The sequence below is a fragment of the Saccostrea cucullata genome, unplaced genomic scaffold (assembly GCF_032062105.1).
Source record: "Saccostrea cucullata isolate Sc308-1 unplaced genomic scaffold, CSIRO_AGI_Scuc_v1 ctg94, whole genome shotgun sequence".
In the NCBI taxonomy this organism is placed as follows: domain Eukaryota; kingdom Metazoa; phylum Mollusca; class Bivalvia; order Ostreida; family Ostreidae; genus Saccostrea; species Saccostrea cuccullata.
The window spans coordinates 43338-70000 of record NW_026928365.1 but is presented as its reverse complement, the minus strand read 5'-3'; the positions used below and the strand labels follow the sequence as shown (position 1 = coordinate 70000).

Genomic DNA, 26663 nt, shown 5'->3' with positions numbered 1-26663 from the left:
TTAAATAATACCCATTTTATAAATATTAACAATTTTCACCCGAATTTTTCATTTAGAAATATGAATAAATTTCATCCAAATTTTTCATTTAGAAATAAAATGAATTTAGAATATTTCAAGGGTTAAGTTGATAGATTAAAAACACAAATCATTGTTATTTTAGACATTTTTAAATGAATATTTTATTTTATTTTTGTTTTGTTTTGTTCTTACAAAAAAATCCTAGATTTAATGATATTACATGTATATGTGCTTGATGAAGACCTCCTTTTAGAGCAAATTTACAAGCCTTGACCTGTTCAATCTTTGCATATTCTCGGAACAGTGTTGAATTTGATTTAACATGTTTAAAGTTAAACATAAATAGAATATCGTATAGAAAAAAAAATACAGCTACGGAATTAAAATTCATTACAAAAACAGGTCATTATTAGGTGTCAAGTCAATTACATGTAAAGATTTGGGTTTCTTCCACCGTAATACAACATCAGAAATTGCAATAAAATAAAATCACAGATACCTACCTACACCAAGGTATTGTGTTTCGCATTTTCTCATTAATTGTTAATAATGATATGTTCCATTTTATACTGAAGATATTTCATTGTAACTATAGACCCTTGATATGAGCCGAATTAAAAGTCGAATAACCGTTAGTTCAACTAGAATAGTTTTGTATGGGAATTCACGAGTCTGAACCACCGAGCAATAGACGCAAAATTATATAGTACAGTACAGGTCGTATTGTGAAAGTGACCATGGATGCAGAGGAAATTAAAAACCTGGTTCTAGCATCTGGATTTTGCAGGTGTCTAAAAGAATTTTAAAATAAACCTTTAGCATCAAACACTGCGGGAAGGCCGTTGGGTGCTCGTAGTAATACATTTCTGGAAAACGGGCTATTTGTTGTTGCGGATGGGTAGAACTATTCCCGTCATGTAAACTGCTCCACAATTAAGGATATGGATAAACTTTTTTCTCAGTGAATTTAGCACACGTTTTGAATTGGATTGGGACTAATATCCCCCGTATCAGTTTGATGGAGGGTCCTTGACTTACGTTTCACTTCATTGGAGACCGATTCGCACTTCGTATGATTAATCCCACAGTGTAAAACGTCCAGAACATTTTGTCCGAGGTCCACTGCCAATAAACACTCTTTGGGCTCCCCGTCCCTGCACGGTCTTCGCAGGTAACATTTAACTGATTATTTTTAAAAATGATACATTAACCTCATGATTCAAACATGTGTCACAAACACATCTTTTGCGAACAGATATGCAAATTAAAATGTCTGATGTATGATTTGTTTTCTCCTGTGAAAATTGTCCACGACTGTCCGAGGCTTGTGATTTTCTGTTAATTTTATTAAACATAGCAGGGATAAATAGAGGTAGTTTATATTATTATGGCAATTTTTATGTATTTTTCTCCCTTCAGAAAAGCTTTGGGGCAATGATGCTGGGCGGGATCTCTTTTACGATCGTGGGGTACGGAAATTACGATGCTTTACAACCTAAGACCCCGGGTAAAAATTGCCGAAGACCATTTTAGTCATTTAGCATACAATGGCTAAATTTCCATTTATGACCCGAATTTAGGAGTACGGAATCAATTTTGTGCAATTTGCGATAACTCGATACTTTTACGTTAAACAAACGGTGACCTTATTCAGAGATTAACCCATAAAAAGACATGCAGTGTAATTATGTTGGACTATTTCAGATGTTAACCTGTTTTAAAAATATTTCTTATTGCATGCATATTTCCTGTAAACAAACCATTTAAATGAAACAATTTGATTTGAATTATCTTCTGAGGAAAAATATATATTTTTGAATAATTTTCATTCAAAATATGCTCATCGTGTGAAATAAACAATAGGAAAATAATATTTTATATTGAATGGCAACAATTATCCCATATGAAGGTCTGTATTGGAAAAAATGTTTTAGCTGATAATTTAGGGATATGATACTCTATATGTAAATGTTTTCACCTAGCGGCAAACATTTAGAGACTTTGAAGGATAATTTACGAGTGTTCCTAGGTGGCAAATAATTAGTATTCTGTCTCGCTACTACAAATCAAACCTAGATATTCTTTGGGTGACATCATGCAAGAATTTTGGCAATTGACAAATCACGATATCCCTCCAAATAATCTCTAAATACGGGGTAAATTTGTTCCATTGCAATAATTTACCCTGTGGTGTTCTGTATTATAAAATAAAATATTGTTGTGGGTCTTTTGTTGAAGGGAAAAAATCATGAGTTTTTTTTCCCTTGTGAAAAGTAATTTTTGATACCACCGGAGTTCATGATAGAGATGTTTAAATGGTGTGGGATGAGGTTTTCCTTTTTCTTTGGTGATTTATAACGTAAATAACATTGTGTGTGGATGTGGAGTAAGTGTTATTTGACTATAACACTTGACATCATTCATACCAATTTTACACAGACTCGGGCAGGTTGGGATTTAACCGAGGTCCTCTCTGGTAAGACCAAATAATGTGAAGAAAACCTTAAACTGAAAATTTTCATTTTAAATTAACCTTTTTGAAAAAGTTAAATTTAATGTCCAAAATACTACATTTTTAAAAGGCTATATATATTTACAACAATATTTTTTTTTTACATGTGCGGAAATTCTGTATGTCGAAAATTGGTAAAAGTATGTTCCAAATTTTAATGTAAAAAAAATTTAGTTGTTACTGGTGAGCAATCTCTTGAAATCGATAAACTTGGATTGGAGAAGAAATGTTGTATAGGTATCATGACGATCTATCGATCTGACTTTAGTGGAGGTGCCTAGATACACACAATTGTTTTAATATGTGAAAATGTCCTACATTTCTGATTGAGCAGCTTGGCAATCATCAAGCCAAAACGTTCAAGAAAGTCTGCTGCAGTTTTTATCAATAACTTTATTGAAATCATGCATTGATATCATGACTTTTTTGTAATATTTTGGAATCGATTTGTTCATAATCTTTGCCGTAAGAATTATGATGTCTTGAAATTTTTTGATCAATGTGTTTTTACATCTATCTTTTGCGTAATGTAAACACTTCAATTCTAATTTATTTGTGGAAATCGTCATTGAAATGGTTAATTTATTTTGAAGTAAATATGATGATATGAGTAAAGAGTAATGATGTTGTTGCTAAGTTTATAATATCACCTTAATGTTCTATATTTGGCAAACTTTCTTGAACAAAACTCACATTTATACAGACACTTTACACATTTTAATAACCTGATACTAGTATTTGTTTTTAATCCATTATTTAGGAATGCCGTGTAACTAAGCGTTTATAATTTTTATTAAACACATACAATGTCTGTCCATGTAATATGATCTCAGAAGGACCCGCCATTTAAGTAAATTCAGGTCATTCTTTTTCACACTTTATTGTGCATGTTGAAACCTTATCTTGTATTATGCTTACCTTCTGTTAATAAAATTCTGCAAATCATAAATCACTTGTGCATTTCAGAACTAGTATTGAATACTGCTAAATGAAGTGCTGTCCTTTTAATGCTTTCATTATGCTGTTGTTTATGCTATTGAATTATATTAATTATATTAATTAAAATATTTTGTATTTATCCATAGGATAGGCTTTACAACTCTTCATTTTATAAATATTTATGTAATGGTACTACGGAATATGCCCTAGAACTCTATTTTGGCAATATCATTTTAGATTTGTCAAACTTAGTTTTCAAAAAAATCCTTCTCCTTTCAGCAACTGAAAAGAATATGATTTTAATTATTGAAGCTTTATGAATCTATTACATATACTTGTTGTATACTTCTCTTTTTGGAGCAGCCTTAAGTTCTTATTTAGATAAAGATAAAGGGGTATCTTTTCTCAATATTTCTTTCTTACAGAGGGATGTTTGATTTTCTTTCACAAATCGTCGCGGTATGATATTGAAATGATGCGTAACGCAGGAATGCAATACAATTTCAGTCTTCTTTGACTTTCTCGAATTACTATTACGTCTTACTCATAATTGTGGAAAGGAATTTCACCACAAAATTTCAAATCAAAGGATGTTGAACTCCAGAGGTAACCAAAGTCTATGGTTTTCACAGGTTTCTGTTGCATTAGAAGTATGAATACACTTTGCCATCTGAGAGTGTCATCTTACAAAATCTTACTGGTCTCTTTTCTCTCTTTTTGCAAATTCTTTCAATAAAATCATGAATGTTTTCAGGCAATTTACAAAGACTTTGACCAAAGGGTCCTATCCATTTAACATAAGTTGCTTTTTTTTGTTTTCTGGGGGTTTTTGGTATTGTTTTAAATGTATATATCACTTTTATAATGTGCGATGTGGTCTAAGCAATGGCGATTTGCTTTTTTCCCCTATTTTCATTTTTTGTGGTGGTGTTCTTTTCAGTGGTTGTGTAAACCAGGCATTTAGTCGTTGGTATAAGATAACCAGCATCTGTTTGTCTTACTCTGTACGAGATAACCTCACGTGTTTTGGAGTATACTCACTAGACCTCAGGCCAACTGGTTACAAAGGCGTGGTCCAGTAGATCCACGGATGTAAGCAAACTCACAACCCATTCTCCGCTTATGTGAAAACAGGCTTGTTGCATATTTTGCTAATAAAAATGTACACGTCTTTCCACGTTGGAATATTCATATGTTATCGGGAGTCATAAAAATCGTCAACATGTGTAATATGCATTCTAGCTAAGTTTAGATAACTCTGTGAGAGGTATGACCTCGACGTGAAAACACTCTCTTATCTTTTAGGTTTTTGGAAGCTTATAAAACGCATAGTTATAGACAGAGCTGCTTTTAACATTGATAATCCGTAAGGCTGAATTAATCCGATTCTTTCTCGACGACTTTTTTATTTGGCGAGCTGCTGTAGTATTTCCCTTATGATTCAAAGAATGCACAAGCATCCTGGGTAAAAATAAATACACAGATGGCGAAAAACGCATAATTTGTTCTTCAAGTAAATTCATTCAAATAGAGTATTATCATCCAATAATACAATACGGTTTGGTATGTAAATAAACGTTTTTATTCCTGAGAAAGACAGACATAAATAATTTGTACAAAGTATCAACAAACACAGATACAATCTTCTTTTAATTGTAAACAAGTTCATTAGGGGGGCTGTGTGTGGTATAAGGATTTTCTCACAAGCGTTTAATGGTAAGTCTGTGACTAAGGGCAGAACAACTGTTTAATTCCACTGCAGTAAAAAAAAAGATAAAAGGGTTGGTCAAGTACTTGTGACATCATCGATATTATAAAACCAAAACAAAGGATACTAGCCCTAGCGACCCTTTGGCTGAAAATTTCTTTGTCTACATATTCATTTCAAATTATTTAGGTAAATATTCTTTTTTTAAAAAAATACGTATATACTCATATCATACTGTGTATGAAACATATGAGATAACGAACAGTATTTAAGATCAAAAGTCCACAAAAACAATACAAAACAGGAGCAGAGCAAACACGGACCCCAAAACATAAACAAATCAGTACTTACTGCCAGTTCAAATTCAATTTCTATATACATGTGCATGTATATAAATATAAATGTGTAATATACTAATGTTTGTGTCATTGCTAAATATCGTGTACATTTCATACCATTTCAGCATATAAATGAGAAAATGACTACTAGTACTTATAGCACATTGTCCGTTATGGACTTTTTTCGAATTTTTTAATTTTAAGTGTAACAGTTTTTCTTTTCAATGAAAAATAAAACGAACAAAATTTACATTTCGTTCTAGAGCAGAATACAATAGATTTATCGATTAATGTCAAAATCTTTCTTTTTTATTAATTTTTTTTTATATTATTATTTTTTTAATGCTAAAGTGTTTAAGTCACTTGATATTAAAAAGAATAAAAAAGGCTCACTTTCTAAAGGAAGTTAAACAAAGTAAGATATTTTAGGGAAAATAATGCATGCTTTTCTTATATTATATGTATTTTACTATTTTTGGCAGTTTGCACAAAAATTTTCTATGCAAAAAATATTGCATTGTCCAATTGTTATAAATATTAAAAACAGTTTATGCTTATTTATATCTATTTACATGTATTTTAGAAAAATATCGTTTGGTCCGATAAATTAAGATAATGAAGAAGAGGCTAAAAGATAAATTTTTGTCTCTTGAAAACATGCATGTTTTGGGAAGGAATATTTCCTTTGATGTTTACTGTGTGCTGAATAGTAACTACGTGTAATTAATCAGTAAGAATGATTGATTAATCTTTAGATACACAGAATATTCAGACAGTTGAAGATAACGCACTGTGATCCATGCATCTCAAAAATTATATAATTGAATCTTCGAGAAGATTTCTTAGAAACTGAAAATATATAGAGTTGGAAATTTTAATTAAGTTTCTGTTAGTTCCCTTTATATTTTATTTTGAAAGAATTAATTTGCATGTTAAAAAACAGACAAACTTTCAGATTTTTTTTTTCTGAGTGAAATTATGTCAAGCCTCTGTCCAAAATTTATTGATTTTATGAATATATGTCAAAGTCAGCACACATAGTATTACAAACAGATTCATGTTCTAAATTCAGGTCGTTAGGTTATAACTTACACAGGATCTTTATGCGATAGATTAGTTTTTTTAATTAATATGACATTAAGAATATATGCCGAGAAAAGTATTATGTAGAGTAAATATGTCCTGCTGAGAATGATTTAAAAGGCATCAAGCAGAAATCTATACAGCATAAATGCAATGCGTAGTTTATTCAGAGCTTAATTACAAAAAAATCTTAATATCATCTAATCAACAGAGGTTAAATTGATTAATGCAACAAAAAAACTAGCTCCATTTCTGTATTAATTATCGATTTGTTTAATTAAATCTTCTTTTATGGGAAACATTATTTTACAAATGCAAAAATGTGCATGTTTTACACACAAAAAAATTATAATTTTCAATGCTACTTGAAGTATTTGTCTCTTTTAATCTATAATACAGTAAAAGCCATTTTATATACCTTACCACAGATGTATTGAATATAACAAATGAAATATCATTTTTTTATTTCCAAACGATTACACGCCACGATTTTGTTTGATTTGTAATCAAATAAACTCGATGTAAATGGAATTACAGAATTAGAAACTAAGATTATCACCAAAAAAAAAAAATCCGTCTGGAATCAACTACATATTTTTTCCCCAATTCGTGTCCTTTCGATAACCCTTGGGTCTTTACGACTAAAATACCGGAACTTATGTTTTGAAATACGACGGTGTAATTATTGCATGAAACTTGAATTGTAGAGAACAAAACCATGGTCGATAACGGGATGATATAGAATATCCGAAAATCGTCAGCAGCTTCTCCAGGCAATCGTACACGACACTTTAACGTCGTAACTCACTCCACAGTCTATCTGCACTCTGCCTGATTACTTTGGCATGCACCTCATTAAAATACAAATTACGCTTACAAAAGGCGCATAGATCTAAATTAAATTGTCTTATTATGTCTGTGTCCTGTGTAATTTGCGATTGGAGGGTGTTAAAGTTACCTGCAATATGAGTGTAATAATTACTGTGGGTAAATCTCCAACTGAACAGGGGATGAAGTTTAGCATTTTAAATAGAGACTTTAGGAAAAAATATCCATTAAAAAAAAGCACTTGTATAAAAACAACATGTAAGAAGTTTACCACTCAAAAATAAAGGTAAGATATTTGCTTTATGTTGGCGGGCAAAAAATTTACCATTTGCTCGTTCCGTCTCTATGACATAATGTTGGGAATTTGCAGCAACCCTTGTAGAAACACGGAGTTTGGGTCTGATATATAATCACCGGCTCTCTGTAATTCTGGGTGCAAACATCTTGAAGACCAGGAAGTCTGATGCTTCATTGAAAATGAAATCTTTCAAGAACACCAGCAGAAACTCTGGGCCGGCGACTTCGGGTCTTAGAGTATTTACCCCCTTTAACAAATATCTCACTCCCCTGGCTTCAACTAGTCAAGTTCAACTTGTTGTAGCTGATCTATCAAACTATTGTAATACAAAAGTTTCATATCAATGTCTCTTTACTTTTTTCTTGCATTTTTATTTACCCTCCTGTTTTGAAAAAAAATTTCATTATTGTAGTCGATGTATACGCTAGAATGTTCTCTTTAAGAAAGTCTTTACTAGTAATGAATCTAGTTCGTTTTTCAGTCACTTTCTTTATGTGTGTAGCTATGTATTAATAAAAGGTTTTATTATTACAGAACCAAAATATTTCATATTTCTGAAAGCAGACCAACTGGACTTACTGTTGTGGACTTGCGATTTTATAGGCTTAACCCTATCCGTAATATCTCTAAGTGTCTTTTGACTTATATGAAAATAAACCTTCTGGTATATCTTAAATGGTTTTAATGTGGACAAATTTTATATCCGTTCCATATTCACACAACATACAAAATAAATTTCTTAGAAGTGACATTCTGCATTAGTTTTATTAGAGACTTGTGAATACTTATAAAATAAAACAAAGTGTATTTCTCTGATTTTCAATGCCTGTTTATAGAAAGTTGTAGATACACTTGGACCAATTATTATAAGTGCTGGGTGGCTGTTATCTCTAAGGGTAATGCTTTGTGGCTTATTATTGGCTGGAAGAAACAATTACCCTTAATGTTTTCTGATAACTTTGTAAGAAACCCATTGAAAGAGAGAAATATCACGGTCCATCTCCTCCGCGAGACCGAGCGGAAGGTGCGACCTCGGGCCAAATCTTCCTGACCAAAAGGACAACTCACCACACTGGGCCCACCGGGAACAAAGTCACTGATTTATTGCTCTCTTTGTTAAACCACCTACGTTGTTAAAATTTGAAAAAAGAAACAAACTCGAAAATCTGTAATATATACAGAGCTAAAACAAATACATTTTTTTAAATGAGAGAAACGGAGAGCAGAAGTATGTTCAGTAGCTGTATGTTCTTTAAAATAATGTATTTTCTCTGTAAACGCTATAGTCAGCAATATGTTAACTTGTGTTTAGAAAGGAGCAGAATATCATAGGAAAAACATGGCAAATTGACTTTCGATGACTAATTTTCAATATTTTTATTTTCTTGTACAATAAGAATTTAATTTTAGTAAATTTTACTTTTTGACAGTATTTATGTTCTTGTAATTGCATAAAAAAAATGCAAATACACTTAATATAGACCAAGAATTTTATTAAATTTATAGAAGACTGCATGTATTTAAGTTTTTTAATAAAAGTTTTATTCTTTTTATTATTCTATCAATAAAATATGTTCAATTCAATCTGGTGCCCAATATTAGTAAGGAATTGTGCATAAAAACTAATTTTCTTCCTAAACATTAATATGATAATTCTTGGATCCCAAAATAATTAATGGTTCTTTGATGGGTTTAAGCACGTGTTGATTTGTTTCCCTTTAAAACATCTGTGTTGATTCGAAGAAAAATGTATTTAATATCCTTATTTCATCGGTTTGGAGACGCATTGGTATGAATGATACAATTAACTGTAATTTTCTTAAATCTAAGGATTGTCAAATAAACATATCCTGATAGTTTCCATATTCATTCTTTCTTCTTTCATTAATATTCTGTTGTTGAAGAGACACCTACTGGCTAGGTTTCCGGAAAGCCTCTCTCAAACACTTGCATAAATAACTCGGAGGACGACATGTAATTATCCTACATAAAAACACGATACCCGTTGTAGATTTCTGGCTACCCTTCTCAGGGCCGGCCACACACAACAACAAGTCGCTCCCAATCTCGTAAATTCTCGCTGACAAAACACGAGACCGTGGCATCCAAGGGAGATAATTGGAGGATTGGGAGCGTTCCAGATCTAACATTTCTGGTGCTGATTTAGTGTTTTTCAGTTGCCTTTTTGCTGCACTGCATCTGATAAGTTTTATTTCATACCTGCATTTCCTATGCCAAAATTCTACTTTCATTAGCAATAAGAAAAAATATAATAATGTATTAGTTTTATAAACTTATATATCGAAACCCTTCTTCATCGATACGAACAGATACAATTGAAAAGAAAAACTATGATTTAGTGTTGTCTTAGATAAATGGCAAGTACCTTGCAGCTGACCAAATCCCACAAATAGTACTATAAAAAAAGATTGCAGGTGTCAACCATCCGTCACAGGCAGAAATGAAGTAAGGGATGTTTTTTCTATCTATTCATCAGAATGTTATACTATGGCAGGTGTGAAAGTCAGCACCTCGTGCCTCATCATTCCACTATAAATGTCCACTGCCTTACTCCTGCGTATGTGTCTTGTCCCCCCACAGATTCTAACACGTGCTTGTTGAGAAAACATATTGCTTTGTACAGTTCTTTGTAATTCTGCACCTGTTAATTGTGGTCAGATCTTTTGGACTCTTTGTTTTCTTGGTATTTGTTACCATTGTCGTTGGATATATAGCTTACATAAGGTTACAATTAAAAACAAAGCCGTTGTAGTTATCTTTCTTTGTTTGTGTTTTATACATTTCCCCTGAGCTTACCAGACTGACTTGTTTGATGCGGGACTTTGCATTGCCATCTGTGCTTCTGGTTGCACTCAAAACAACTTGGCAATTTAATATAATAATCCCTTACCAATTTTTTGGAAACAGTTCTTATTGAAGGACATGTTTCCAGCAAAATTGAACGCTTGTCAATTTTCTTTAAATTACAGTTTTCCACGCCACCGATCTATTTGATATTTCGTTTCTTTTATCTGTTTGCAATGTCTCTACAGGTTATTGATGAAATGTCTGCTATCTGGTTTCAAAAATTAGTAGTATAGCTGCATCTCCAATATTACGAGATGATGCGATGTCTTCGGATGATGAAAGGTGTTAGGTTACAATATTTCTTATTATCCCTTATGTTATAACCAAAACAAGCAGTAATAGGGCCGAATTTCCGACCGATTAATTTTATTCATTAACCTAAGAGTAATCCAATGAATTAACCGCCATCTTTCGATGGGATATGTATTCCCTGTTAATCATGTATGTCCTCGTTAAATCATGTTGCGCTAACTAGAATCAAGAATGCATCCGCTTATCCAAAAATTCAATCTTTACTTGAAAGGAGCTAGCGAGCGCGAAAATTGCCAGGACTTGGTTCCAAAACCGACTTGCATATACATTCCATTACACAGGATTAAATGAAAACTAATTTGGGAGTCGAAAAGGAAGCATAAAGAACGGCTTTCATAATTCCGGGAAATAAAACTGCCTATCATCCCAAGGCATTGAGAAGTTCGTCCGTCTGATGGACCGAGATATCACGAGAATTTACAGACCGGATCATAAAAGTTCCCGCATTTTCACTCCAAACTAATTCCATTTTCATCGTAAATCTATAAAGTATTTGCATAAAATTAAAGATGAGAAATACCAGAATATTTTTGTTTAAAATCTCCAAAACAAAAATATTCTCGTTTCTTAGTTTTGCTTTTCATGAAAAAAGGTAATTTCATGGTTTTTCATTTTCTCAGTTTTTAATACTCTAGAGAGAATGTAATGGTTTTTAAACTTACATGTACACTCTGTCAATTTGTTGTCCTTTTTTAAAAATATGATGAAGTGATTATATTCTTTTATATAAATATTTTAACTTACATGTAATACATTGCATAACATGGATCGGTCTTTGAATTATTTTCCCTAGTTGTCTAATTTTTTTACCATATTTATACATCGATCAAAGGTGATAAACAAAAATATTTGTTCTGGTGCTTGTTTAATTGATCAATCAGTCCAATTTATAAAACACGCAAATCTTTTAACGAATTCTTTCTAATCCAGAAAGACGAATTAAGACAGTGAAAATGAAAAGTACCCGGGGGACCCATTATTCCTGTAATGCAGAGAAGGGGGCCCGCTTACATTTTAATTATCGGTCGGTCTCTTTGGAATCGCTTGAAAATGATTTTACGACCAATAGTTGACCATTGTAAAATGGTAGCCGTCGGACACACTCGATCACTCGACCTGTGTGGTGTTATTTTAATCCATCTAATAATAATGTCCGCTATTGTCATCCATTAACAACCGCCATGTTTGTCTAGAGAGCAGTACAAGAAAACACGAGTTTTTCTGCTCCAACACAGGTATCGCACCGGACAATCGCTTGTCCAGTGGGTCGGATTAACTGTTCATCAGTTAAAAAAAGTTATATGACCATTTAATTGTTATCGATCTTATGGTAATTTCTTTTGATGTATTTGAATCAATTTCAACGTTTTAAATTTTATGTATTGAGTAACAAAAGTTGGAAAAGTCGTACTGAATACTAACCAATTTAAATTCTTTGAAGTCCAAGATTTTTCTATGTAATACATTAAAGGTGTAGTAAAATCAGACAGAATTGTACAATTCTCTAACAATTTTGTTCAATGAAAGTGTCGGGGCAGATGATACAGCCATCACGTGACTAGATTTCATTTATGACATTTTATGAAGACATGCTATGATAGAGGGACAATAAAGTTTTGCTTTATGTCTTGTTTTACAAGATAATGCCTGATATCGCTCATAGAAATGGCATTTATTCACAATTTGGTAGAATTTTGTTGTTATTTTACTTCGCAATACACAATTTTATTCGCTGATACATACAGCTCAACGCAATCACTTGTTAAAAACAATCTGAATGTAATGAAAAAACACTTTGTATCCATTTAGTGACCATAAATGAGTGTTTAAGTCACACTTTAGAGCATTTTGGAGTCTATTTTATTGAAATCTTACATCAGACTCTTAATGGAGGACACCTTTGTCCTATCTCTCGTCTGCTAACTGATACTCTTCTCATTATAATTCCTCTTTATGTAAATCAGAAAATTCTTTACACTAAAACAGGGACTAAAATATCATGGACTATTTTAAAACTCTACTATTTGTAAAGTTTCTGAATTAAACATTTATTTGCATGTGTAGGGAATATCCATTTTTAGAAATATCTAAATGGTATTTTAGATGCATATTTTCAAAAGAGCGCGAAAAGATTTGGCGCGTGCTACATATTGGACATTACATACGTAACGTTTGGTCATTAGATTTGGCGCGGCTTGTGAGAAGAAGCATGGACTAAAACGTTAACGGAACATTAAAATCAGTAATGAGATGTAAAATTACAAGTAACACCGGACGTGCGGGGGGCGTCCGAGGTCCAGAAATAATGGACATCGTCTGATGAACCTCTAATTCAGAATTGGCCGAAAATAACGGCCTCTGGAATCCATATGGTAGAACTATAAACTGTCCAAGAACAGGAATTCAAACAGACCGAGAGTACATTAAAAAGTTTGAAATTATCTGTCGAATTTTGTAATTATACTTCTAGGGTATTCTTCAAAGACTTCAAACATCGTCAATTTAGTAATGATGTCATATCAGAAGGTAGAAATAAAACGTACACCGACTGATTTTATGTCAGTACTAAAAAGACAGTGAGCTAGTTTGTAGCGTAGTTAGATCTGGTTGATTTGCTGGGACTTTATTATTTGTTTATGGTAAGATTATGTTTGGTTTATATTAGTATTTGATTAATTTTATTTCGCAATAAACCCGTGAATCAAATCAAATTCAGATTAAGCAAAAAAAAATCAGAAATTACAAATAATTATGCCTTGAGATTAAATTTCTGCATTGAATAATTAATTATTACAAAAAAATTATTTTTTTATAAAGATAAAAAAAGTTACAATAATATTGTATGTTTGTCATGACGTCAGCCTCTGTATCAATATCCATCTTTGCCTTTCACGGCTGATTATTTACGACAAATCGTTATGAAAATATGCAACAAAGGTATGAAGCTAAGAATTCACATGAGGGTTGGTTAGTCTTTTCCTTGTTTTTTGACAATTTGACACTGATGTTTTGCTGTCCTGCCGGACTGTGACACTGCGTGACCTTGGTCAGTTTTCCTGGCGACTTTTTTATTTCGTGGACAGCGTGAGAAACACTTCACTTTTTTATATATACAAGTATATCAAAGCTACCTACAGTATATATAGGTGGAAGTTTTGTTTATAATTTGTTTTTACTTGTTCTTTAAAAAATATTTATGTAGATTACCTTTTTTGCAAATTCATATACAAAATTGTGTATTATTCTTGACCAAACATGACCCATTCTATCTTTTTAAGGTGTTTTCAACATTTATCACTACTAATTAATCTTAATTCTTTTTATGAAGCAATTAAAAAAATAATAGAAATTTGAGATTAATTTTATACAAACTTCTTTATTCTTTAATTTAAGAGGAGAATATACGGACAATTCACATATAAAATTAAATCAATTTTTCGAGTATTAAAATGTAATCTTATCGTAGTTTTATATGCTTTTACTCAGCTAAAAAAACCAAAATAATAAAAGGTAACAAGAGTTCCAGAAATTAATAGTATAGATATTTATATATATATTTTTTTTACAGTGTAACCAAATTAGGGAATGCACATTCTGGAAAACATTGCTTTTATTTGAAAATTATTATTACACGACTATTTGCTTTTCAAAATAAAAATCATTAAAGAACATTAAATACAAATCTTTAAAAATAAATAATATTTTTTGGAAATAAATAATAACTAATATTGAAACATTATAATTTTCATTTTCAGTAAAATGTCAAGAACTGCCTTCATGTTCTTACATTAATTTTTTTTTATTCTTGAGAATGTACATCTTTTTTACTGCTACATGTAAATATATCTTAATTAAAAAACTTATGTTAAATTAGGGTTTTATAATCACAGATTAAATTTTTAAAAAAAAATATTAAAATATACATTGTAAACATGAAAGAGTTGTCGCACGTTGCATGCTGAATGTGATTATTTTCCTTTTCGGAATGCATTTCAAGAAAGTAGTGCCCCTAGCAACGTTTGAGCGTTTTTACAATCTTGTTTGTAGCTTCTAGATGATTTACACAACACCGTGTGTTGCTGTGCGCGAATTTAAATTTCAAGAGGCTACACTTAGATTATTTCTTTAATCCTACTGATCGGGAACTTCAAAAGAGGTTCATAAAATTTACGATGCCCATCCTATTATTTCGATTTCTCGATACCTGTATCCTTGCTCCAAACATGTGCAATTTGTCGGTTCCGCGATAATTACACATTTACTATCGAAACTCATAAACGGGCGATTCACGGGGTTTTACACAGTCTTTAATTTGATTGGTCGCAGTTAGACGGTTCATGAATATTCAACAAGCTAGTTCCCATGACCGACAAGGGCGATATAAACGTAAAATTCTACTCTCAGTGTGATCATAATAATAATTTTCCGATCAAACCAAACAGAAAAATCCTAGCATAGTAAATACCTAATACGATTTTATATTACAACGAAGAATTCATCAAATATCCGCCGTATCTCCCGGGAAAAGAAACGAATTGGCAATACACTGACAATTATCTGATTGGAGGGAATTACCACGTGGTTCAAGTGACAGCTCTATATTTTTATTCGTTGCATACGGAATGTATCGAGGTCATAGGTCATAGAGTGTTGGAACATCGAAGGCATTGGTGTATTTATGAGTTTCACTACAGTATTATCATTTTACATGTGATCGTAACATAAATATGTTTAAGTGATATTTAACTGTCGGATGGCTGGATTTTTTATCGGTGTTCTAGGTATGTGTTTAATTCACGTCCCAGATAGCGATAACTTGATTACAAATGAATTCTAACGCGTGGTTTGCATTTTATTTTTTTTCTGCTCTTGGTTCGCGCAGTCATTCAAATAATACATCATAAAGTTTTGTGCAATGTTCACTGGGTATATAAAATTAATCAAAAGCGACATTTGGGAGTTAATGTTACAATTTATTTCTCTTTAAATAGAAAGATTTTATAAAACATTTTTATGCAGTCAAGTAAAACTCAAGGCGGGACAGGTACAAAGAAGCCTAAATTAAAATAACAAAAGGGAGGAAAATTGAAGTAAAAACATCCTTATGCATGTTGCTTCAAGTTTTACATATCTTGTCAAGTGTTTAAAAAACCTAATTATATTTTGCTGAGATTTTGGTCTCCGATTAGGATGCGTCTGATTTCCCTTTGGCGACAGATTCCGCTTTTCTCCATTTTCCCCAAACTAAAATGGCTCTAATGCATTAACATTTGAATTTCAATTCACAAATTCGGTACAAAAATCTGATCTTATCAGCTTGCGTCATAAATGACTTTAATTTAGACAGAATTCACTTCTTTTATCTTTTTCCTGTTTATTCATAGAAATCACACTTTCCAATATTTTTAATGTTTATTCTCAAACACATTTTGTGGGTTTAAATGGATATATAATCATTCTTGACAAATTAGTCTTCCCATTGAATTTCATATTGACACCCTATAAAACGTCTTACTTTTGAAAGACCTCTCCTATAGTTAAGTCATAAAAAGGAAATATTAATTCAATATGTATCTTTCAGGTAAGAAAAGTATAAAAATATGTAACAGTGTGGATTTTCATTATCCAAATAAATTTATTGTTTTCTAATAGATTCCAACAGTTTATAAAACCTGATAAAATATACTCATGTCAAGAGAATCTGTATAAAAAATTAGGGGTAAGGTGTATTATAGCGACTTAGTCATAATTTTGGGTAGGAGGGGCTTTTTAAGGATATCCTTGTGTATTGTAAATGAAAAACAGGTTGTGCAATCTTTCTTTTTGTTTCAAAGTCCATAAAGGATTTTTTTTTAATTTTCATTATGCAATTGATGTTTAACTTTTTGCATATATTCTTTATATTTTTGAAGATTCATGAAAATAGTGTTAAAAATACCAGTTTTAAAATTTGATTCAGAATATTTAAAATATTTTTTTTATTTTGTTGTAGTTGGAATGACCAATCATGGAAACCGTGGGAAATAATATTCTAGCTCATGGCGCTCTTCCGTTTTACCAGAACGGCCTAACCACATCTGTCTCCAGTATCCTTTCCTCTAGTCCCGGGGCTCAGGACAGCATCTCCCGGACCACCGCCATCGGCGCCCAGAACGGATGGCCCTCTTACTCCGCTGACAGCTCAATCCCTCCCCACAATTCCTGCTCCATGTCCTCCTATAGCAATCTACAGCTGGGACCTTCATTCTCCGCCATGAACGGGAAATCCCCCTACAACACATTTGCTAGTGCGGGTGCGGACTATTTAAACTGCCGACAAATGCAGTTAAATCATATGAACCTTAATGCTATGCCAACTATGAGGAATTATCCCCCTTTGTATTCTGACATGTACCCCTCTGCCCATACAGCGGGCTACACGAACGGCAGCTTTTACCCCGATATTCCCCCCGGATTACCCACCCTTCCCGGCAGAGACATAGACTGTCGAAGTGCTACATCAGAATCATCCAACCAAGGTAATGCAGTAATGGAATTACATTAAATTCAATTTACAAAATACATTAAAAATCCCACGTTTGAGTAATCACCGTCCTTTTTCTTGCATCCTGGGGATATAGATCTGTATGTAAATAATAGAAAATAACTTTTAAAAATATTTTGTTACTTTCATTAACTTCTTCATTTTTTCGTACATTGAAATAAGAGTACCTTAATTTATTTTGATAAAAAATCTTGAATAGCTATGGACACCGTTTTGACGCATTCAACCTGTGGTCTGGATTAATTTTTTTACAGTTTGCAAATTGTTATTGTAAACTTGCTAAATACACATGACTAAGTCTTTAATCGCCACAAAGTGTCAGTTTACTGTATTGTAATTGGTAATCACTAATACAGCATATGTCTAGTATCTTCATCTGGGGCCAATAAATAATGCGTTTTGTTATTAAAAATATGATATGAAATGAATGGAAAAATAACAAGTCCTAAAACCCGAACAGTTACATATTTTAAATACTTTACTCAAAATACGTGATGACAGAATTCAAATTTTTGAAACAGTAAACCAAATATAGGAAGCTATTTTTAATTTTGATTTTTTTTTTTCGCTTTCTCTCGCTCATTCACATCTATCTTGGATGGCGAATGGTTATAGGGCGTGAATAGGGAGGCATCGAAATCGGTGCAAGCATGGGACATCCCTCGCCTTTTTATTTTTAAAAATAAATAAATTTAGAATCCAAAAAGTGCTTCTCGCTTTGAATAAGTTCAGAATCAAGTGTCATGACTACAAGATGCCGCGCTACATTGTCTAAGCGAGCTATTGCATGACAGGAATCGTATGTTTTTTTTTAGCAACAAACTTCTCAGAAATGGTCTCTGAATAATTAAAACAAAGACTTACTTCTGACTGTCCTAGAACGGAAATCACGGCCTATCTAATTTATTTGACAGCGTACCTACAGTGATGATACTGTCGACAAAATTAGAAAAACCAACAAGCAAATAGATTATAACGTTAACTTCGTTAATTAATTACTTTTATAGAAAGCGAGAATTCAAAATGACAGAATAGAGACATTCATTAATTAGAGGTCATGTATGAACAAAATACACATTATATAATTTCCGTTACAAGGTGAAGGTTTGATTTTGCCCGGGGGGCGCGATTGACTGCTATTGACAATCGATTTGTACCTAATCATATTCTTTACATGTCTGTCAGTAACTCTCTCTGTCTTTATCCATCATTGTCCACACGGAGCAAAATTGGGCTTTTTTACCTGACCCTTGGGGTCTGTATTGTCACTGACGTTTTTATCGTAAAAATTCTTCGGACATTGATAGTTACACCGGCATCTCCTAGCATTCAGTTCCAAGGTAAACAGGATCCCCCTCCCCTCCTCTGAAAATCACACAAAGCTTGTAAACTACAGGCTAAAATTTTATATTTTTTTTATTAAACGAAGTTATTTAGATGAGTTTTGATCGTGTTTAGAATGGTGTAAGCAGAAAAATGCGATGTTTCTTTAGATGAGAAATAAAAACAACTTCATGTCAAGGAGAACTTTCATTATGTAATCATACAAACATGTATTAACATAATAAGGAATTACGGAAATAAACTCATGAATTATTTGCATTTATATAACTTGTCAACCGTTAAGTTCGTTTTTTGTTGCAGAGTGAATGAAAGTCAGAAACAAATTTTTTCTGTTCTCACAAACCTTGTGGGTTTATCTCAAATTTTTAAACAGACATAAGGTACAGAAATGCCATGCATATGGAATTCTCCAACAAAAGTATTGTTAAATTCATTTTTGATGTGGATAGTTAAACCGATCGATGAGCCCTGCCATCCCCAGACTCAGAGTGAGCTCAACATTGAGATCGATATACTGGTCTTATATTAGATAGTAAGAAAACAACATGGACTCTTAACAAAGAAAATGATTTATGACGCAGGATATTTTTTTACACCTGTGATATTGAACCACAGAGAACAAATATAATAATTTTTTGTTTGAAAATTTTCGAGTTAGCAGAAATGCAGCCAAAAATTGAAATGAAGATGCACTTGAAATCACTTGTTTATGAAAATACCTTTTTAAAAACAGAAATAAATACCTTGTTTTTGGTTTGGTTCATAATATACAGTCGCCACCTTGTGTACCTTTGTTTTGTTATTTAAATTCAGTAATTAGGATGTGTGTTAGACAGGTTTAGAATTGTCGTTTATTCGCATCATAAATACAGAAATTGAAGACGTGTGTTAACACCAGCACGGTATCTGATGTTGAGATCTAAGCAGAAATGAAGCAGATCGGTTCTGGGGCGATTATCGAAAAAATATACCCTAAATGCCCTATACATGCAAAGCAGAGCTTAGAAACTACATTTATCTTTGTTAAGATCGCTTTCTCGTGTCATCAAACAAACAAGACTATGCTGAATTTTGTTTTTCTGTATGAGAGCTTACTTTAATTATACGACTTCATTGCAAATTCTTAACTATATGCAGAGAGATTATATTTTCGTTTTGGTCGGAGGATAGAATCGTAATGGACATCTATCATTTACACTAATGACTGCGTCACTGTCCCGCCCGAATCTAACACGTTACTGACAGCTTTGTCCACTGGCAAGCAAAAATCACATTAATTACATATATAGGCTCTCTGCACCCTTCATATCATAGACTTGCACCTTTGAAGTCTCCGCGTGCAGCCAGACTCTCTATTTTAATACGAGATAGAAGACACAGGTGCGAAAGTCGTTATACATGGAAGATCGGTAGTTATATTTGTAGAGTAATGCTCAGAGGTGTTTAAGTAATCATTTTCCAAAGAAATATTTGAATTCCAAATCTTCTTACAGTTTCACTTTCTAACAGAAATATATAATAGTTAAGTCATATACAAATATAAAAAAGGAATCCTCAAGGCAATATTATTTTAACATATTGCATATGTGTACACCGGCACCAGCATGTTTGGAACAAAAAAGTAATAACCCAGTATTGATCTTATTTGGTTAATAGTCCATGGGGGGTTGTAATTCGTCCATTTTGTCAAAAGACTAAGCTGGCATCAATTTTCAAATGATTGTTTCTGGATCACATAAGACACCGTTCGGGAATCAGCTGTTAGTTTCACACTTCCGCTAATTGAGACCTCTGCTTTTCCAAAGTTCACCGTCTTAGGCCTTAGCTCTAACATTTATTACAATAATTTAATCATATTCCCCTGATTAAAAATAAAAATGAAAGCTCGTCAGGAAAACGTATGATCGGGGGTTGAAGAAAAGAGATATTTTTGTGGGAATATTTGAAGATTGGCGTATATAGTCTACATCTAGGTACATTAAAAATCTTACTTTTTTTCTTTGTCAGAAAACCCCTTCTTAAGGAACATTTAAGCGAATGTGATTTTCCGGTTGTTTGTTGTGAAATGCATTAAGGCTATATTATTTCGCACACCGTCATGGTCGGATAATTTGGGGACTTGTTATGCATTTGAAAATTTTGCTTTACATTGTGATTTTTGATTTGAGTATAGATGTGAAAACTTACACTTATGACTATGAGACAGAGGGTTTTAAGACTTTAAAATTATAGGCACAAACAAACTGGAATCTAAAGGTTACCTAAGCATGGAAATGAACACAAATGCACTAGTGTGAATTACGGTGTATTGTTAATGCTTTTATAAAATGTTACGTTTTTCATCAACATCCGTTACACAGAAGTATGAACACTGATATATTGACGACCGATGTAAATGGATATAGGAAGGGAACAAATATTCAGACTTTGAATAACGATTATTAACGAACAAGTAAAGTTATCTCTAACAAATTAAAATAAAAAGTCAGAAGTGTTGCATTGGTTTATATCTTATTACTTCGTCATTCGGAAAAACGCCGTGCAAATTTCATAGCTGCCAGAAAGGCAACAATGGAACTTCGCGGTCTCTCGGAAATACAATCTAACAAAAATCCAAAAACACTTTATTTATATGACATTTAATGAAAAAAATGGCAACATAAATTAATGAATTAATATGCCATAAGTTGCGTAAATACGATACGAAATTCAGAAACAAGTAAAAAGAGACGATAGTCAATTTCTGTCGTATAATGATATCCTGCACGAAATGCAAAGAGCGGATGGATTTGACAATTCTACCTTGAAATCGAGTGGTATGAAATTTCAACAAATTATTTACATATTGATTTCTTATGAATTTTATGGCTATAATCCGGATTGTTATTCAAATTTCCCCTCATTTTACTTTTTCCTCGGCCCCATAATACAGACCAAACCAAGCAAGAAAAATTAGATCACGTATTGGTATTAACGTAAATGGCTTGTAAACAAAACACATCAAGATATAAATCAAAAAATGTTGCTTTTATTTCCTTATGTTGAATTTCGTCTTAGTCCCGCTTAATTTTTTTAAAAAAGATACATTTAACTCCCTAAGCACTGGTTGCCCCATCATTATAGATATACGCCCGAATGCTTTACTAAGCTTCGTATTGTGGTCCGCGGACATCAAAGATGATTGTTTACGGCCCAATGCACCGCGTTATGGACAAACGTTGGACAAAACACAACAGTGGTTACATATGCTTGATTTCTTGTTATCAATTCAACAGGATTGTGCGGATAATATCAGACTTAATAGTATCCCATTGTCCAGAGTCCCTATGTTGTATAAATCTGTAATTTTTTTTCAGTAAACGTTGTTTGGTACAGTATTATAGATAATAACCAATGAAGATATTTTCTTTAAAATAATCAATGTGAATTACGACAGCAGTCCAATTTGAGAAAAGAAAAGTTTTTTCCTTGTTTGTATACCGGTAGATATAACTGTTTTTGCGGCTAGCATAGTAGATTTTCCTTTGTTTAAGACGCCTTTGTAAACATGCTCTGGTTACCGAAAGACAGTTTGTTACAAATCTCAGCGACACTAGCAGTTCGCAAAACATTCTTTAATGTAAATTTTCAACAAGAATAACTTTGATGGAAGGAAATGTACGAGGAAATATTTCAAATTTGCATTATAATTTTCTATGTTTCAGAAAATAGGTGTTTCAAACTTCGTAAAGTATGTCCTTACGTGATTGTTTGGTAGTATTAAGGTTGATAACACGATCTTCAAGGTCGACCTTTGAACTGTAATTAAAAAGATCTCCTACAATGTCCTGTACAAGTCTAAATCTCAATTCATGATTTCTTACTTCTTTCTTTGCAGAGTCCAAAGGCAGAAAGAAACGGAAACCATACACGCGATATCAAACTATGGTGTTGGAAAATGAGTTTTTGAACAGTTCTTATATAACTCGTCAAAAACGGTGGGAAATTTCATGTAAACTCCAATTATCAGAGCGACAGGTCAAAGTGTGGTTTCAGAATCGTCGAATGAAACGAAAGAAGTTGAATGAACGCGCGAAAGCGAGGATACGAGATGGAGACGACAGCAAGGATCATCTGCTTCAACAAGCTCACCACGCAGGCGCAGTTCAGGCATGAGATACGTTGATCACTAGGAGAACAATAACACTGATTACATGCTGAAACCACATGTAACGGTCCCATAGGAGGGATACGAGTCCGAATTCTCATGGGGCGGGATGATTCGGAGGTAAAGGACCGTCAGTACCCAAGTAGAGTTCTTGACAAAGACGATATTTATCGCTTCTGTACCAAAAGCAGGGAAAATGCTCACTGTGTGTTTTATTATTTCAGTATAGAGTGTGTACAAGACTATTTTACATGTGTAAATATTGTTCAGTGTGTTACGTGACCCAGTCGTATGCTAGAACATTTTTTTATCATACAAGTGGAGTATTATACATTTTCATTATTTCCTTTTATGTATTTTGTAGACAGTTACCAGTTCGATTGTCCATAATGCAAAGTACCATCCTTAGTGTAACAAAACATTAATCTTACTTGTCTCTAGAAGAAAACTTTATGATTCTTTTTTAATTACCACATTTATTTTTACTTGAGTTTAAAATTTTATCTAATTAACAAATACCAAAATTATAGATTTATTGATAAGCTTGGATTAAAACTCATTTTAGCGTTTGCGAAAGAAACTTTTATCCAGTAAATAATGTTAAATTCCGTGGAATGTCAAGACATCATGCTACACCCTGTTTTCAATTGTTTTTATCTAAAAACACCAAAGACATTTTCTAAAAACAGTTACTTAACAAGAACGAGGAACGTGTTCTAAGTGAATTTTTTTTTCAGTCCAAATGAAAGCTTGCCGCAGGGAGTGTGGCGATCGAAATATGCTCGCTGTAAAAGATTTTCCCAATTTACAGTAAAATGTATTGAGAGATAAAGAATTTTGATATAAACAATTCAGGAAGTTAATTTTTTACCTTGAAACATACGTAACCAATGAAAATAATTTGGACATTTTTTGAATGATGTCTTGTAAGTTTCGCTTATACAATTGTGTTTACTCTTTTTTCTTATCTTGATTGAACTGGTTATTGCTAGTAGTCCAAAACAAATCCAACCCACTCCACTTAAGTGTGCAGAGAGGCTGGATCCTCCCCTCTTTGTTGTTATGTCAATCTAAGTTATACTTTTTACAAAACGAAAACATATATATTACATTGTCCCAAAACGAAAGTACCCGTTTCTTTCCAATTAGGAGAGATTCATTATGGGTCAGTTTCAAACCAAATGTTATATGGAAAATAAATGAAATATAATTTATCTTCCGTCTTTGTATTGTTTTGTACTAAAGTGGTATTTATCCTATGGTCTTTTAGCCATGAGGAAAAGTAGTTGAAAATAAGTTTTTAAGAAGAATTCGTCATTATAATTGATTGATTCAATTAACTGCACTTTGATAATTGTGAAAAAGATTTATACTACACTGTAGGTCAGAAGTGCAAAGGTTATACAGTGTTCTGCTGATTTTTTTTAAGTTAAAGGGGCACGGACACAGTTTCAACTAAAATTTCAAAATTCATTTTTCCATTTTTACAAATATTTAACTAGGGTCTTTCTAATGATCATTAAAAATTTGAACGCCAGTTGTCAAGATACTACACAGATTAAGAGCTCCAAACCTTTGTTATGTAAACAAAGTCCATGTCATGTTTTTTGTTTACATAGGTCAATATACTAATATATGTTCGTTAAAAGAAAATATTTTTTTTAAGTTAATTTAAATACGATTCAACAGTTTCTATTGATTTGTTGAATTTCATTTTATTATAAATATGATATTTTCTATATGTAAACAAAAACAACACACGAGCCTTGTTTACATTATGAAGAACTTCTAAGTTCTGTATCTCGTTTGTTAATCAACAAATGATGTTCAAATTTTTGCCAGTTATTAGATGATGCCTTTGGTAGGATTTGTAAACATTAAAATTGGTTTTGAAAATGCAGTGAAACTGTGTCCATGTCCCTTTAATAACATGGTACTATTTTCCAGAAACAAAACAACGAATTTAGATCAAAAGATATTGTCACTATAAAATTATTTACCCAAATGTTTAAAAAAAAATACCAGAGACTTTATATATATACTTTCTCAAGTAAATATACAACACAGAAATGATTTCATGCGTGTCGAATTTCATTTTTATCAAACGTACAAATTTAAAATAAATCCCCAATCTTGAGGACAATTTCTACAAATTTGAGATCATATTATGTAGAATATGTGCATCGTCGACTTTTTAAAAATCGCATTACAAATGGATTAAAAGAAACATGCGCAGAAAGGATATCAATTGCAGTTATTTTTCTGTTTTTCTTATTAAATATTACGTGTACATACTGTAAAATTTTCTATACATGTTTAGCATAAAGATAACGAAATGTAACACAGAAAAACTAAAACCGTTGATTTTTCATCGACAAATGCCATGCCGAGGAAAACCATTAAATCGCATAATGTTGGTTTTTCGGAAAATCAGTTAAAATAGATTTAGTAAAATGTGCTGAATATGTACTTTTCTACATAGTGTATTAACTTTTGATAACTTATTGGAAGCGGCTTAAATTACAAAACGAATGTGTTTGTTAGCGACAATAACTTTCTCTTTTCTTTTACATAGAAAATGAGTTATACCTTTCCTAGGGTGATTAAAACCTGAAACATTTAATTACATGTACTTACACTGGTTACAATAATATGTCTTTACATCGAATGTTTTCTATATGTTCCAGCCTAATATTGGTTATATCAGCCCATTTTCTTTAATTTTGTGAATTTCACTAACCCAAAAATGCATTTTTAAAGAAACGCCTAAATTGCTATCTTTTGCTGCATATGAAATGTAAATGATCAGTTAGGGAAACTATTGAAGGAACCAGAAAAAAAAAGTTTTACAAATAATTCGGTTCATAAATTCAGCACAAATCGCCTACCAGTTCGATAATTGTTGAAAACAGTGGGAAAGGGGGAATGTAACAGAATTCTTTCTTTGCATGTAGAACAGCCAATTAAACGTCTTTTTGACTAAATTTCTTAAAATAATGACCTTAAAGGAAGCTAATGGGTGATCTTCCTTAAGTGTATGACAAGGTGGCGGGGTTGGACTGATCACCTGTCAGGAACACACGGAATGGAAGCAAATACACTTAATGGCCTCAGGGAAAAGTCCTCTAAAAGTTTCCAGAATACATCATAAGGATTTTTTTCTTGATTTTACTTCTTAAAACTAGGTTTGTGTTTCAAGTACAGCCATTTTTGAAAATGCTCGATTCTAATTATATTTATCTGCATTAATATTCGCTTTACATTTCAAAAGTGAAAAATTCCTATTTGATATATAAGTAGCGATCACAATTTCTTAAAATTGACGTTTGTATTTCATTTTAAGTATTACTTATTTTTTTCCTTCGTGACGCACTTTTCATTCGCGGAACACAATTCCTAGAGTCAGCATTGTGATAGTAAAAGAACAAGGAGGGATTATTCTCACATCTCTTGTATTAAAAAAATAATGAAATTTATATAGATTCAAAAATACAATACCACTAAATCATGATGGTATCAGTAAGACTAAATTTTACCGTATTATGTTAGAAATAGGTTAGGTCAAGGTCATTATCTTTTCCCTGGACATTAAGAATAAAAAAAAAAGAAATAGTTGCCATTCATGCGATGCCAATGTTTTTGTTCTTTTTGCATAAAAAGGGATAATTATATACATGTAGGATCTATCAGATGATATTACCAAAAAAGTTCAACTAAAATG

At 32.3% G+C, this 26663-nt stretch overlaps 1 protein-coding gene across 6 annotated transcripts in view; it reads left to right on the top strand.

The window, feature by feature from the left end:
• LOC134277335 (homeobox protein abdominal-B-like) overlaps positions 1 to 24156 on the top strand; it is a 120230-nt gene extending 96074 nt beyond the window's left edge. For 4 of the 6 annotated variants that reach the window (XM_062759669.1, XM_062759667.1, XM_062759671.1 and 1 more), the window contains 2 exons: positions 16900 to 17425; positions 22673 to 24156. In XM_062759669.1, coding sequence (XP_062615653.1) covers positions 16915 to 17425; positions 22673 to 22950 — 789 coding nt within the window. In that variant the 5' untranslated portion in view covers positions 16900 to 16914 and the 3' untranslated portion in view covers positions 22951 to 24156. Of the gene's footprint in view, positions 1 to 1061; positions 1193 to 15555; positions 15689 to 16899; positions 17426 to 22672 lie in introns of those variants that run through there. The other 2 variants (XM_062759673.1, XM_062759672.1) reach the window with 2 other exon arrangements.
• Positions 24157 to 26663: the final 2507 nt, after the last annotated feature.